This window comes from Pristiophorus japonicus, chromosome 15, assembly GCF_044704955.1.
Source record: "Pristiophorus japonicus isolate sPriJap1 chromosome 15, sPriJap1.hap1, whole genome shotgun sequence".
NCBI lineage: Eukaryota > Metazoa > Chordata > Chondrichthyes > Pristiophoridae > Pristiophorus > Pristiophorus japonicus.
Genome location: NC_091991.1, coordinates 137108308 through 137124937, shown reverse-complemented (window position 1 = coordinate 137124937; position 16630 = coordinate 137108308). Strand labels below are relative to the sequence as shown.

The following is a 16630-nucleotide window of genomic DNA, read 5'->3' as shown; positions in this document are numbered from 1 at the left end:
TGCTTGTCCACAGATCCCTGAAAGAAGCAGGCCAGGTGGATAAGGTGGGTAAGAAGGCATACGGAATGCTTGCCTTTATTGGCTGAAGCATAGAATACAAGAGCAGGGAGGTTATGCTTAAATTGTATAATACTTTGGTTAGGCCACAGCTGGAATACTGCGTGCAGTTCTGGTCGCCGAATTATAGGAAGGACGTGATTGCACTAGAGAGGGTGCAGAGGAGATTTACTAGGATGCTGCCTGGAATGGAGAATCTTAGTTATGAGGACAGATTGGATAGGCTGAGTTTGTTCTCATTGGAACAGAGGAGGTTGAGGTGTACAAAATATTGAGGGGCCTGGACATAGTGGATAGTAAGGGCCTATTTCCTTTGGTGGAGGGGTCTAGTACAAGGGGGCATAGTTTTAAGGTGGCTGGTGGAAGGTTTTTGAGGGCGGGGGGGGGGCTTCTTTACGCAGAGGATTGTGGGGATCTGGAATTCGCTGCCTGGAAGAGTGGTGGATGCAGAAACCCTCACCACTTTTAAGAGATGGTTGGATGGGCACTTAAAGTGCAGTAACCTACAGGGTTACGGACCTAGAGCTGGTAATTGGGATTTGATTGGATGACCTTTTGTTGAACGGCGTAGATATAATAGTAAATACTGCAGGGAATAGAATACGACCAGGGTGATCTCCTGGGCTAGTTCTGATCACCTGGATGGGTCGGAGAGGAATTTTCCCAGATTTTTTCTCCCTAAATTGGCCTGGATTTTTAATCTGGTTTTTGCTTCTCCCAGGAAATCACATGGCTTCGGTTGGGGTGGAGTGTAGAATGTTTCAGTATAGGGGTGTCACAGTTGTCACAGAGGCGGACTGGTTTGGGCTGAATGCTCTTTGCCTTTCCGTCATTGTTCATAGGTTTGTGTGTAACATTTAGGGCTGCTGATCAAGGGCCGTGTGGTTCTTTGTCAGCCGGCGTGGACACGATGGGCCGAAATGGCCTCCTTCTGCGCTATAAATTTCTATGTTTCTATAAAAAGAACTTTGATAAGGCTGACAGAGAGGACAACAGGCAATATTTCTCAAAGCTCATGTGGAATTAAACTTATGAGGTAACTTTACTGCAGGAAGAAGAGGTTGCAATACCTAACATTTTCTAGTGAATGCATTTCATTTCAAAGCAGACTGAACACAAGCTAAAACATTTCCAATAATGATCGTCTCAGAGGACTGCAGAGGAAATTTGTATTTTATTTTTATCCCCTGGGATTCCACAAAAAGGAAAGCAAATATTAGCTAAAACACGTACTGGGTCTGACAAATGAGACTCTGATCTACACCATTCATCTTTCTCCGTGATAAGGACTGGTAGTTTATCTCATCTTGTTCTAGCTCCGACATCAGGGCAAGTTAAGAGTGGTGAAAGGATTTTATTTTTAATCAACCAATGGACCACTTACCTGTAATAAGATTTGCAGGAATACGATCCGTTAAGAAGTCGACAACTAGAATCCGGCTAGTCACAAAGAAGACCCCACCTTCAGTGTACACCGTATAACGCTCATTGCCTGGAATTTCGTTGGTAATAATACGAGGAAGATGAGACACTCCTTCAGACCGTAACTGCTCAATAAAATATTGCTGAAACAGAGAAAAGCAATCATTTAACATTTCACTCTCTTTCCTGTGTCTCGTAGGTGCCAATATGTAGTGAACACTGCAAATGTCTCTCTACTTCAGCTAATGGCAGGGGTGCTATTGCATGGAGTTCCCATGGTAGCAAAAGCAACCCTCAAAGTGGTGACCAATAGTGTCTGAAAACTGGCAACCAAAAATAAAACTAGTTTTAAAAATCTATTGTCTGGGTTTTTGACAGATCAGGATTCCTTTTGAGGTTTAAAATAGAGAACAAATGATATGGGGGTAGGGCAGCTGAAATGGGATTGCAGCAGATAACTCCAGTTGAAGATCTAGCACAGGCATAGGTGCGATGGGCAGAATGGCCTCCTTCAGGGTTGTAATCTTTGATTCTATACAGCATCCCACAAATCCATGGCAGACAAATTCCATGAACAGTGCAGAGTAAATCCTTAAGAGAATTTGTACACAAGGTGCTCCCTTCTTCCCCCCAGACCTTTCAACAATGTCTCGAGAAATACATATATATATATATATATCACCAGTATCAATTCCTAGATGAAACAAGTTGGCCCAGAGTTTCCATTTTTGGTGTAATTGGCGATCGGGGTGCAAATTGCACCCAAAATTGCTCTACTTTTAAAAAGTATTTTTCTTTGCTCAAGTTTCTGCTCAGATTTATTCGCATATCATCGCACATAAAATCTTCCATGAACCAGCGTTTTAGAACGCAATTTAAAAAAAATGTCTGCAATAATAAATATTTGACATTTTTAAGATTGGCAACCTGGTGCTGTTTTATTCCTTCAGCTGAAAATGGGTTGAGTAACTTGATTTTAAATAACTGAAAATAACTTTAAAAGTCAGTTTCTTACCAAATTAAAAATATTTGAAAGCTTTTAAAACATGTCTATAACTGTCCTTCTGCCTAAAAAATATTAATTTTAAGAGCCTCCTCAAAGGCCCACAAATGGGTGCAATTAGTGGAAACTCGCAATGGTGATTAATTCGATCGGGCCATGGCCAGTTCTGGGGACCAGCTTCTGCCGTGATGTTTTTTAAACTAGTGCAAAAGATTGTGGAAATTCCTCAATCATTTGCGCTGGTTTGGCTGATTTTGGGCGGATTGCACACCAAACGGATACTCCAGATCAATATACCGAAGATACATTACAAGTATATATTTTCTTTTCAGCATGACTTATGTCTTAGAGGTTTGTTGCTCTCAAAATGCTCTGATGCGCAGTAGACATTAATCTTGGGGAGAATTGAGGTTGTAATGAAGTCCCAAAGGGTGATATTTGAGATTGAGTTGCTCCATGAGTCTTCAGGCGATTCTGAACACCAAAAGCTGCTGCACTTCATCTAGTACACAGGCAAGGGTAATCCATCAGCTATTCTAGAGAATAGTGAGTGAGACCTGTGCAAAACTCTCAAGTGACGACTCCATTATAGTCGATTAGATGACAAGACAATGCAGGCTGAAGCCCAACCATCTCCACTCACCAGCCTCCAAGTTAAATTCAAGATAATTTTTCTTACCATGTTGAGCATTTTCTATATTCATTGAAATATAAGCATGACAGATCATAGAATGATACAGCACAAGAGGCCATTCAGCCCATTGTGCCTGTGACAGCTCTCTGAAAGAGCTATTCAATTAGTCCCAATCCCCTGCCCTCTCCCCATAGCCCTGTAAATTTTTCCCTTCCAAGAATTTATCCCATTTCCCTTTGAAAGTTATTATTGAATCTGCTTCCACCATCCTTTCAGACAGTGCATTCCAGACCATAACAACTCGCTGCATTAAAAAAATCTCCTCATCTTGCCTCTGGTTCCTTTACCAATTATCTTAAATCTCTGTCTTCTGGTTACCAACCCTTCTACCAAAACCCTTCATGATTTTGAACACCTCTATTAAATCTCCCATTAACCCTCTGTGCTCCAAGGAGAACAACCCTAGCCTCTCCAAGGTACCCTGATACCATGCTAGTAAATCTCCTCTGCACCCTCTCTAAAGCCTTGACACATCCTTCTTAAAATGCGGTGCCCAGAATTGGACACAATACTCCAGCTGGGACCTAACTAATGATTTACAAAGGTTTCACATAATGTCTTTGCTTTTCTACTCTATGCCTCTATTTATAAAGTCAAGGAATGGATGCCTTTTTTAAAACAGCCTTTTCAACTTGTCCTGACACTTTCAAAGATTTGTGTACGTACACCCCCAGCTATCAATTCCTGCACCCTCGCTAAAATTGTACCGTTTAGTTTATATTGCCTCTCTTCAATTTTCCGACCAAAATGCATCACTTCACAGATTTCTGCATTAAATTACATCTGCCATGTGTCTGTCCATTTCACCAGTCGGTCTACATCCTCCTGAAGTCTGTTAAAATCCTCCTCACTATTTACTAGGGGCCGAAGTTTCGGGCCGCGCAGCCCCTAGCTGGACGCCTGTTCTTCGCGCCCAAAAGTGTGCAGGAAAAAAACTGCGAGATTCTCCGGCTCCTCGGAACTCTAACTCAGCTTGGCGCGGCGCGCAGATCACAGCGGGGGGCGGAGCCAGACACTTGCGCCGATTCTGTAAGCAGTGGGGGGGCGAGTCTAATTCAAATGAGGCAACGTCGTGCTGGCAACCCTGCGCGAGCGCGTTGGAGTGTGCGCGCACGCGCAGTGTGATACAAACATTGGCACTCGGCCATTTTTAAAGGGACTGGAGGAAAAGTGAAGATTTGTCTCTTGGACCCCTGGAAAGGCTTGTGATTTAATTTTAGTGATATTTTTGTGTGTGAGGGAGTGCTTTTAGCAGCACTGTTGAATAAATCACCTGCTGAAATCAGTGAGTTCAGCTTTTCACTGCTAAACTTGCAGAACCAGTGCTGCATTGGTCCATGCAAATTAAGGACTGTGTGTATTGAGAAATAAGAGTGCCAATTCAACTTTGCAATGGATCAACATCCACCAAGAACAAAGAATTTCTTGCATGAGGAAGTGGAGATATTAGTCAAGGTAATTGAGCAGAGGTGGCAGGAGCTAGATACCAGCAACAGAGGTCGCATAAAAGTGTCACCAAAAGAAGAAACGGTGGAACCAAGTTGCAGAAGATTACTGCGCAGTGGTGCATACCATGAGATCTGGAAGCCAGTATAAAAAGAAATGGCACGACCTTGGTCAAGTAGTTAGTGTAAGTAATATTTCCCATTTTTAATTTAATCGTAATTGTAACCTGGCTATCTGTATGTCCACCTTACAGACTGACACACTCTGTAAAAAGTTATATTTTACTCTTTGCAGAAGAAATTGGCCCACAACAAAAGGGAGGCAACTCGAACAGGAGGAGGCGTGCCCAATCTGCATCCACTGACACCCTTGGAACAGAGGGTAGCTGCTATGATGAGTCGTACATGGAGAAAAGCAATCAGTACAGCACAAGCTGGGCCCGCACGCGAGGAAGAGGGCAAGTCCTGAAAATGCATCGTGGCCTTTTAAATCAACCTGCTGCCTAACCTGCTATGTGTGAGTACTCATGCCACCCATCCGGCCCCCTCCCTTGCTGTTAAACATTTGACTGTTCTGATGTATTTTGCAAAACATGATGATGATGATGATGATGACTATGCTGCTGCCGCCAACCCTGAGGATCCTGAGGGTACAGAACAAGAACCAGTACAACCAGATGCGGACGAACCAGACTGGATGATGGCAGCGATGACTGAAATGTCTGCAGGGGAGAGCTTCCAAATTAATGTTTATGAGCCCCCATCAAGGGGCATCAGAGTTTCAACCCCTAGCATAGCTCTTGGTTCCACCTTCCATGGTTTTGCTTCTGATGTTGCGGGTCCCAGTGGTGCTACTGGTATAATGCAGCATTCTACAGTCAGTGCACTACTGTCCGAGCTTGCGCCTCCCTCTTGCATAGGTTCTGGTTCCACTTGCATGGTTTTGATTCCGATGCTGCGGGTCCCAGTGCTGCTGCTGATATCATGGAGCAGTTTACACCCATTCGTCCTACCGTTCCAGCCCGAGCCTCTCCCTCTAGTTCTGCCGTCTGGAACACAGAGTCCCACAGTCCCAGCCCACGCCTCCCTGTGTAGTGGTGCCACGAGGCAGACACAGGCAGAGGAGGAGGAGATTGGAGACACGCTCTCCTGAGATGCAGCGTGCAACAGATGTGAATCAGGTTGTGGCATTGGGTATGGAGACCAATGAGCTTACCCGATCACTCATCGGTGGCGTCAGTGCAGTGGGTGAAGAGTTGACGGTCCTGACGGGAGAAATAGCAGTAATGACACGGGAACTTAGGGAGTGAATATCCGAGGGAGTGCAATCGACGGCACAGGCCGTCAGGGAGGGCATGCAAGTGCCGGCACATGCCGTCAGGGAGGGCCTGGTTGAGGTAGCTGCTGCAAGGGCACGCAGCCCGGCCATTCAAATGACACCCCCATGAAGAAGTAAACATTCACTGAGATATGGATGAGAGATGGTTGCAGCCTTTCTTTGCTGCATTTGTTCTTGTTCTTGATGCAGTTGTAGTAGCGTTTTTCAAATTGAAATTGTTTTGTAAGTTTTGTAACTTTACAACTTATAAGTGATCTCAGGGTTTTCAAGTGATCTTATAGTTTAAATGCTCTCACATTCTGTAACTTATTTAATTTTGCATCTAAAAAGTGATCTTGAAGTTTAAGTGATCTTGAGTGTAAGATTTTTCACATTGCGATTGTTTTGTAACTTTACAAGTTTTTAAGTGATCTTCAAGAGTCATATTAAAAAGTATAGTTTGATACAACAAATATTTTATTACAGTGACATTAACTTTTCAATAAAATATTTTTTCATTAAAACTGTTTCATGTTCCATTAACACAACACAACGTAGGAACAACTGCAAAGAATAAACATGTCCATGCACAAAAGTGGTCGCAGAGCCCTCAGGCATCAACAGTTGAAGCGTTTACGGATGAGCTGCTGGCGCAAGGCTCGAGCAATCATGAAAGGGGCACGATGGACGGCCCTCCTCCGACCTCGTGCTCCGGCATCAGGCACTTGCATGCTTTCCTGATCGTCGTCATCATCCACATCCTGCTGTTCCGTAATATTATCATGCACTGGACCCTCACGTAGGTCTTCTGGTTCCACTACCAGCTCCTGCTGCCTCATGATGGCTAAGTTATGAAGCATGCAGCACACAACAGTGAAGTGACCGACAATCTGAGGAGAGTATAGCAACTGTCCTCCAGAATGGTCCAGGCATCGGAATCGCTGTTTCAATATGCCAATGGTCCTCTCAATGATGCTGCACGTCGCAATGTGTGGCATGTTGTATTGACGGTCAGCTTCTGTCCGTGTCACGCGTAGGTGCGTCATGAGCCAGGTGGTCAGGGCGTACCCTTTGTCTCCCAGTAGCCAACTCTGCCCTTCTGGCTGCTGCTCAAACGTGTCAGATATAACGCTGTCATGTAGAATGTACGCATCGTGGGTGCTGCCAGGGTATCTCGCATCGACTGACATGATGTGCTGCTTGTCGTCACACACGAGCTGCACATTGATAGAGTGGAAACCTTTCCTATTTCGGTACTGCTCAGAATCCTCCACAGGTGCTCGCAAGGCTATGTGGGTACAATCAATGCAGCCCTGTACCTTTGGGAAGCTGGCAATCCTGAAGAAGCCCACAGCCCTCTCATGGATCACTTGTGCGGCCATTGGGACATTGATGAAGTCATTCCTTCGCACATACAGTGCAGCCGTGACCTGGTAAATGCAGGCATGTATTGCACGTTGAGAGATGGCACACACATCTCCAGTTGTAGCCTGAAACGATCCCAAGGCATAGAAAGAAAGTGCAGCTGTTACTTCACTGCAACAGACAAGGCAGTTGGTGTTCTGCTTCTGGGCTGCAAATCTGCTCTCACCATATCACAGATCTCGGTGACAACTTCTCTGCGAAAACGCAGCCTTTTCACACAATCAGCCTCGCTCATGTCCAGGTACAAGCGCCTGGCTCGATATTGTCGACGTGGGTAAGGTCTCCTGCCCATCAACCTACGGGCTATGACGTTCCTGGTATGGTGAGCTCTAATCAATTCTCTCCTATGCAGTGAATTGATGGCGAACCATTGTATAATATGTGGTGTTGACAATGCAGCACCCATTCTGCAAATTTAAGTATAAAACTGTCTATTTAGCTGCCTCTCCCTGTCCCTGGCCAAATGGCCTCAGTCCCCCTCACAGTTCGAAGGCTGCTTGATTGCTGTGTCTTTGCCTGCCGTCCAGTCACTGACGATGCCCTATCCCGTGGCCAAATAGCCTCAGTCCCCTCACAGCTCGAAGGCTGCCGTCGAGCCGCTGACGCCGCCCCTATCGCATGGCCGAATGGCCTCAACTCCCTTCGAAAGCTGCGTGCGTGTTTCTTCCTCGGCTGCCGGCCAGCCACTGACGGAAGGAAGGCCTGCCTCAAGCACCGCCGCTGTTGGGGCTGCCGTCGAGACACTGACGCCACCCCTGCCTGTCTCCAACATGAAAGGCCTGCCTGAAGCACAGCAGCTCGAAGGCTGCTGCTGTTTCACACAGGTAGGAACATGGATTATTTAATCTTTTCTTTGCTTATAAATTTTTATTTAGGTTGGATTTATTTGTATAATATTTGTATAAGTATGACTGTTGAATGATTGTAGAATTTAATGACTTCCCTTCCCCCCCACCCCCTCTCCCCTACGCCTAATTTGTAACCTACGCCTGATTTTCTAAAGTGTAGACAAGGTTTTTTCGAGCGTACAAAAATCTTCACTTACTCCATTCTAAGTTAGTTTGGAGTAAGTTTTCACTACCTAAACTTTGAAAACAGGTGTAAGTGGCCAGACACACCCCTTTTGAAAAAAAAATTCTGTTCCAAAGTGAAACTGTTCTAACTGACTAGAACTGGAGCAAACTAAATGCCTAGAATTCAAATTTCTAAGATACTCCATTCTAAACCAGTTGCTCCAAAAAAACAGGAACAACTCAGGCTGAAACTTGGCCCTTATATTTCTGATTTTCGTGTATTCTGCAAACTTTGAAATTATGCCCCGTATATCCAAGCCCAGGTCATTAATATATATCAAAAGAAACCGTGGTCTCATCACCGACCCCTGGGGGTCACCACTGTATACTTCTCGCCAGTCAGAAAAATAACCGTTCACCACTACTCTGCTTTCTGTCTCTTAGCCAATTTCATATCCATGCTGCCACTGCCCCTTCTATCCCATGGACTTCAATTTTGCTAACAAGTATATTACTTGGTACTTTATCAAACTCCTTTTGAAAGTCCATATACACAACATGAACCCTCTCTGTTACATCATCAAATAATTCAATCATGTTAGTCAAACACGATTTTCTTTTAACAAATCCACGCTGGCTGTCATTTATTAACTTACATGTTTCCAAGTGACAATTAATTTTGTTTGGGATTATGGTTTCTAAAAGTTCCCCCCACCACCGATGTTAGGCTGACTGGTCTGGAATTAACAGGTTTATCCTTCTCCCCGCCTTTGAACAGGGGTGTAACATTTGCAATCCTCCTGTCCTTTGGCACCACCCCCATATCTAAGGAGGATTGGAAGATTTTGGCCAGAACCGTTGCTATCTCCATCCTTACCTGGAGTAATGCGAGTAGTTCCAGACACCACATCTTAGGAAGGATATATTGGCCTTGGAGAGTGCAGCGCCGGTTTACTAGAATAATACCCGAACTTCAAGGTTTAAGTTACGAGGAAAGATTACTCAAATTAGGGTTGTATTCCCCAGAATTTAGAAGGTTAAGGGGTGATCCGATCAAAGTTTTCATGATATTAAGGGGAACACATAGGGCAGAGAGAGATAAACAATTTCCGCTGGTTGGGGATTCTAGATGTAGGGGGCTTAGAGCCGGATCTTTCAGGAGTGACATTAGGAAACACTTCTGCACACAATGGGCTAGAAATTCCATTTTTGGTCATAGCGGGAATTTTTTCGCCAAAAATCCCACTATGACACCGCTAGCGCGACTAGGCCTAAAATGTGCCCAGTGGTAAAAATTGGCGTTGCACGAGGATTTGCGACGCAACCCACAAATTTTCTGCAACTTTTCTCCGAGGCCGACAACACTGCAAGTTGGGCATCATCATCATAGGTAGTTCCTCGGAATCGAGGAAGACTTGCTTCTACTCCTGAAGTGTTCTTTGGTGGCTGAACAGTCCAATACGAGAGCCACAGACTATCACAGGTGGGACAGATAGTCGTGGAGGAAAGGGGTGGGCGGGACTGGTTTGCCACATGCTCTTTCTGCTGCCTGCGCTTGATTTCTGCATGCTCTCGGCGTTGAGACTCTAGGTGCTCAGCGCCCTTTCGGATGCACTTTCTCCACTTAGGGCAGTCTTTGGCCAGGGACTCCCAGGTGTCAGTGGGGATGTCGCATTTTATCAGGGAGGCTTTGAGGGTGTCCTTGCAATGCTTCCGCTGCCCACCTTTGGCTCGTTTGTCGTGAAGGAGCTCCGCATAGAGCACTTGCTTTGGGAGTCTCGTGTCTGGCATGAGAATTATGTGGCCTGCCCAGCGGAGCTGATCGAGTGTGGTCAGTGCTTCAATGCTGGCCTGAACGAGGACGCTGATGTTGGTGTGCCAGTGATGTATCTCCAGCTACTTGAGGTGTCTATTGTACATGGTCCATGCCTCTGAGCCATACAGGAGGGTGGTATTACTACAGCCCTGTAGACCATGAGCTTGATGGTAGATTTGAGGGCCTGGTCTTCGAACATTTTTCCTCAGGCAGCCAAAGGCTGCACTGGCGCACTGGAGGTGATGTTGAATCTCATCAATGTCTGTTTTTGTTGATAAGAGGCTCACGAGGTATGGGAAATGGTCCACGTTGTCAAAGGCCGCGCCGTGGATTTTGATGACTGGGGAGCAGTGCTGTGTGGCGAGGACAGGCTGGTGGAGGACCTTCGTCTTACGGATGTTTAGCGTAAGGCCCATGCTTTCGTATGCCTCAGTAAATACGTCGACTATATCCTAGAGTTCAGCCTCAGAATGTGTGCAGATGTTGTCGCCGCGTACTGCAGCTCAACGACAGAGGTTGGGGTGATCTTGGACCTGGCCTGGAGGCGGCGAAGGTTAAACAGTTTCCCACTGGTTCTGTAGTTTAGTTCCACTCCAGCGGGGAGCTTGTTGACTGTGAGGTGGAGCATGGCAGCGAGGAAGATTGAGAAGAGGGTTGGAGCGATGACACAGCCCTGTTTGACCCCGGTGGATTGGGTCTGTAATGGATCCGTTGATCACGGCCTGCATGTCGTTGTGGAGCAGGCGAAGGATGTTGACAAACTTTTGAGGGCATCTGAAACGGAGGAGGACGCTCCATAGACCCTCGTGGTTGACAGTGTCAAAGGCCTTTGTAAGGTTGAAAAAGGCCATGTATAAGGGCTGGTGCTGCTCCCTGCAAAGATCATGTCTGTTGTGCCTCGTAGGGGCGAAATCCGCATTGTGATTCCGGGAGGAGCTCCTCGGCCACAGGAAGAAGACTGTTGAGGTGGACTCTAGTGACAGCTTTCCCAGTGGCTGATAGCCGGGAGATTCCCCTGTAATTGCTGCAGTCGGGCTTGTCCCTTTTTAAAGATGCGAGTTGGGCCTAGGGAGGGGGGAAAGCACCTCTCAAAAATTGCAAAAAACAAAAAATATCACAAAACATTCACAAGACACTTAATTAACTAATCACTGCAAAAGAATTAAAAAATGAAAACTTGAACTTACCTTTTTTGCAGGTCTTCATACTCATCACTGTTCCAAGGGCTGCAACGCAGGTTTTTCCCTGGCCTTTTTTTTCATCCTAACTACTGGTGCGCTGTGAGCCAAATTTTTGTCTAAATTGCTATTTCGAGTCTTGCACGCCAGCAGTCCCCTCCCCAGCAGTACTTAAAAATCACCGGTGCAAGACTTCTCGAATTTCTCAGTTCGCCGTTTTTCGCCAAAAACGGTGAAATAGCGCCGAAAAACCGGCCGCAAGGTAGGCGAATTTCCAGCCCAAAGGGTGGTAGAAGTTTGGAACTTTCTTCTGCAAACAGCAATTGATGCTAGATCAATTATTAAATCTAAATCGGAGATTGATAGTTTTCTATTAACCAAAGGTATTAAGGGATATGGGCCAAAGGCGGGTATATGGAGTTAGGGTGCAGATCAGCCATTGAATGGCAGTGCAGGCTCGAGGATCTGAATGGCTTACTGCTGTTCTATGCTCCCTCAGCAACCGAGGATGCATCCCATCCGGACCGGGTGACTTTTCTACTTTGAGCACGGACAACCTTTTAAGTACCTCCTCTTGATCTATTTTTATCCTTTTGAATTCTCTACTACCTCCTCCTTTTAGTGAAGACAGATACAAAATATTCATTCAGTACCTCAGCCATGCCTCAACAAAAAGATTTTCTTTTTGGTCCCTAATCGGCCCACCCTTCCTTTGACTACCTTTTATTATTTATATGTTTATAAAAGACATTTGGATTCCCTTTTATATTACCCGCTAATCTGAATAAATTTGCAGTTTAATCTTTGAAAAGATCTTTATGGCCTGTATGTTCAAAACCAACAGATAATACCTCATGAGAAGGGAATGATGACTTCTTAATGGGAGAAGCAAACTTTGGTGCAGTTTTGTAAAAATCGTTTAATATACCAGTCTGAGATAATTTGAAATGAAGTGTCTGTCTGGTTGCAGGCTCAAAACACCTGTCCTGATGGGACAGTAGAAAGGTCAGAACATCTACTTTGGGTAAAAGTTGGGTGATCTTGTTAGGTATTCCAAGTTATTTACACATTGGTTCAAGTAGTCAGTGCTTAAATCATTAACTAAAGCAATGTTGACCAATACATTAAAAAATGATTAAGAAAGGAAAGATAGACTATGAAAGTAAACTTGTGCAAAATATAAAAAGATAGCAAGAGTTTCTATAGGTATATAAAAAAAAGGGTAAATGTTGGTCCCTTAGAGGACGAGACCAGGGAATTAGTAATGGGGAACATGGAGGTGGCAGAAACTCTGAACAAATATTTTGTATCAGTCTTTACGGTAGAGGACACTAAAAATATTCCGACAGTGTATAGTCTAGGGGCTATGGGGGGGGGGGGAGGAACTTAACGCAATCACAATCACTATCACTAAGGAGGTGGTACTCAGTAAGATAATGGGACTAAAGGCAGATAAATTCCCTGGATCTGATGGCTTGCATCCTAGGGTCTTAAGAGAAGTAGCAGCAGGGATAGTGGATGCATTGGTTGTAATTTACCAAAATTCCCTAGATTCTGGGGAGGTCCCAGCAGATTGGAAAACTGCAAATGTAACGCCCCTATTTAAAAAAGGAGGCAGACAAAAAGCAGGAAACTATAGACCAGTTAGCCTAACATCTGTGGATGGGAAAATGTTGGAGTCCATTATTAAAGAAGCAGTAGCAGGACATTTGGAAAAGCAAAATTTGGTCAGGCAGAGTCAGCATGGATTTATGAAGGGGAAGTCATGTTTGACAAATTTGCTGGAGTTCTTTGAGGGTGTAACAAACAGGGTGGGTAAAGGGAAACCAGTGGATGTGGTGTATTTGGACTTCCAGAAGGCATTCCAGAAGGTGCCACATAAAAGGTTACTGCACAAGATAAAAGTTCACGGGGTTGGGGGTAATATATTAGTATGGATAGAGGATTGGCTCGCTAACTAACAGAGAACAGAGAGTCGGGATAAATGGTTCATTCTCTGGTTGGCAACCAGTAACTAATGGGGTGCCGCAGGGATCAGTGCTGGGACATCAACTATTTACAATCTATATTAACGACATGGAAGAGACTGAGTGTAACATAGCCAAGTTTTCGGACGATACAAAGATGGGAGGAAAACCAATGTGTGAGGAGGACACAAAAAATCTGCAAAAGGACATAGACAGGTTAAGTGAGTGGACCAAAATTTGGCAGATGGAATATAATGTTGGAAAGTGTGAGGTCATGCACTTTGGCAGAAAAAAATCAAAGAGCAAGTTATTATTTAAATGGAGAAAGATTGCAAAGTGCCGCAATATAGCGGGACCTGGGGATACTTGTGCATGAGACACAAAAGGATAGTATGCAGGTACAGCAAGTGATCAGGGAAGGCCAATGGTATTTTGGTCTTTATTACAAAGGGGATGGAGTATAAAAGCAGGGAAGTCATGCTACAGCTATATAAAGTATTGGTGAGGCCACACCTGGAATACTGCATGCAGCTTTGGTTTCCATTTATACAAAAGGATATACTTGCTTTGGAGGTAGGTCAGAGAAGGTTCACTAGGTTGATTCTGGGGTTGAGGGAGTTGACTTATGAGGAAAGGTTGAGTAGGTTGGCCTCTACTCATTGGAATTCAGAAGAATGAGAGGTGATCTTATTGAAATGTATAAGATTATGGAGGGGTTTGACAAGGTGGATGCAGAGAGGATGTTTCCACTGATGGGGGAGGCTAGAACCAGAGGGCATGATCTTAGAATAAGGGGCCGCCCATTTAAAACTGAGATGAGGAGAAATTTCTTCTCTCAGAGGATTGTAAATCTGTGGAATTCGCTGCCTCAGAGAGCTGTGGAAGCTGGGACATTGAATAAATTTAAGACAGAAAGAGACAGTTTCTTAAACGATAAGGGGATAAGGGGTTATGGGGAGTGGGCGGGGATGTGGAGCTGAGTCCATGATCAGATCAGCCATGATCTTATTAAATGGCGGAGCAGACTCGAGGGGCCATATGGCCTACTCCTGCTCCTATTTCTTATGTTCTTATGAGCCAGTTGTGGCTAATTAGGAATCCAGGAGGTGGTGAGTTGCATTTCTAGTTAATAATTAAAAAATGAGTAATAGACACCTCGGTCGGAATCTTCCCAGCCCTGCGAGTGAGGGTTTGGAGGCGGGCCCGCAAGTCAAAATGGCCCTGATTGACAGCGGGGCGGAAGTCCACTCTGAACCCGCCTCCGTGTCAGTTTCTCAACTGTTGGGTCTGCGTGCGGATCGCAGACCCGACACCAAGCGGCGACCAGTCAATTAAGATGCTTAGAGGTCATTTAAAGGTATTTAAAAGGATTTTACTTAGGCACTTACCACCTTACCAAGTTTTCAATGAGTTGGCCGTCCCTCGGGTTTCATGCCAGGTAAGTGTGTTGGGTTCTCAGTGACTCTCCATTGCTTTGGCTAGTTGACAGCTGCAGATTTGGTATAAAAGCTACCATTTCACAGCTGTTTACTTTCCAATGTCAGAAGCTGAAGCCTTCAGGATTTGGAAGAAACGTTTGACCTGTATGCAGTTTGGAAGTGTTTGCAGTAAACTCTCTATTCACTGTCACTTCCTTGGAGAAACCTCGCTCACCAATGACAGATCGCTTCTGTCATCTCAACCCTACCTTCCATCTATTCCAGCAACATTGGTGCCCTTGAAAAAAAAAAATCAGACCTTCAGAATCCCATCACGATCAGCCCCAATACCAACGTCAATAAACACACCAGCATCACCAACAACACTACCAACCTTGTCCACAAACACTTGATGCTACACAGGACACAGGGCATTCGCACCTGAACATATTGCTGCCTGGGAGGCCAAGGATGGCAGATGGAGTATAATGCACCAGGTTGGCACCACCCGACACCAACACCATAAAGCATCCCTGCAATACCCAGGCTATTCCTTTCACAATCACCAATGTGCAGGATACCCTTATGTCTGACCATTCACTACAACTCACTAAGCCACTTCCAAAGGTGCACACAAATCTGTCCAAGAACACAGTGTTCAAAATAAAGATTTCAATGTTTGATAACACATTAGCAGAAACTCTACATGAACACTGGCTAAAACACTCGAGTGCCTGCCCTTGTGTGTTGTTAGTTGGTATGATTGGACAAAGATGACTGTGAGGGGTGGCTAGTGAGATGGGGAAGTGATAATATAGGTAAAGGGATGGGTGGAGATGCAAGGTCAGTTGATGAGTAAGGATGTGCAGAAGTAGAGTAGGGAAGGCAGAGTGATGGGGATGTGATGAGTTGGACAGCAGGATGAGGTGGAGTGTGGCTTTGCAGCAACAATTCATGATCTACTGAGATCATTGAAAGGTTTGCGCCACTGCAGCCAGGTCCTTCTGACGACATCCCTGCTTGTGCCCTCCTGTGCAATGTGCAACCAGGCTGCGTTGGTGTCCTGGGGAGGTCTCTTCCGTCCATTGGAAGGGAAGAGAAACTCATTGTGTGCTGTAACTCCCTCCATATGCATCTGGAGGCAGTCATGGGAGAACCTTGGTGCAGCCATGCACCTTTGTGCAGTGCTTGTCAGTGTTTGCAGTGTGACACTGATAGAACCGTCAAAGAGAGTTGGCCATGGTCCCTTTAAGGCAACCGGCTGATGACGCATCATCAAATGACGTCACCAGACCCCTCCCTGCTAATAGGCCGGAAACGTGCGTGGTGGGCTTAACAAGCCCAATCAACAGAAGATTGTGATGAGAGGACGGGATGGAGCCGGGATCGCATTCCCCACATCATGCCGGCCGCACCAGTCTCACCACTGTTGGCGAAATCGCGGCCCTCCATTGGGCAAGTGATCTCAATACTCATTCACACGACGCATACATCTGAACTTTAACCTTTTTGTATGCTTGCTGATAAAAATAGAATGTGCAAGTGTTTCTTAATCATTGAGTGCTTTACTTTCTTGGTTACTGAATGATGGTAAACGTTTGCTGAGTAAATATAAACATGTGAAGTACATTTACTTGTAATTTGTGAGTGTAAGGCATTTTTTTGCTAAAATTAGTGCATGTGGTTAAAACAGTATCGTTGTAGCCACAACTGGGATTGTCAGCAATTTCTATTGGACAACAATGAATTAAGAACATAAGAAATAGGAGCAGGAGTAGGCCATATGGCCCCTCGAGCCTGCTCTGCCATTTAATACGATCATGGCTGATCCGATCATGGCCACGATCCCTTTAAGGGGACCGGCTGATGACACG

The 16630-nt window shown here is 45.2% G+C and overlaps 1 protein-coding gene across 1 annotated transcript in view; it reads right to left on the bottom strand.

The window, feature by feature from the left end:
- Positions 1-16630, bottom strand: part of ercc4 (excision repair cross-complementation group 4) — a 52259-nt gene that overhangs the window by 30777 nt on the left and 4852 nt on the right. The window contains exon 2 of the mRNA XM_070900956.1: positions 1442-1622. Coding sequence (XP_070757057.1) covers positions 1442-1622 — 181 coding nt within the window. The remainder of the gene's footprint in view (positions 1-1441; positions 1623-16630) is intronic.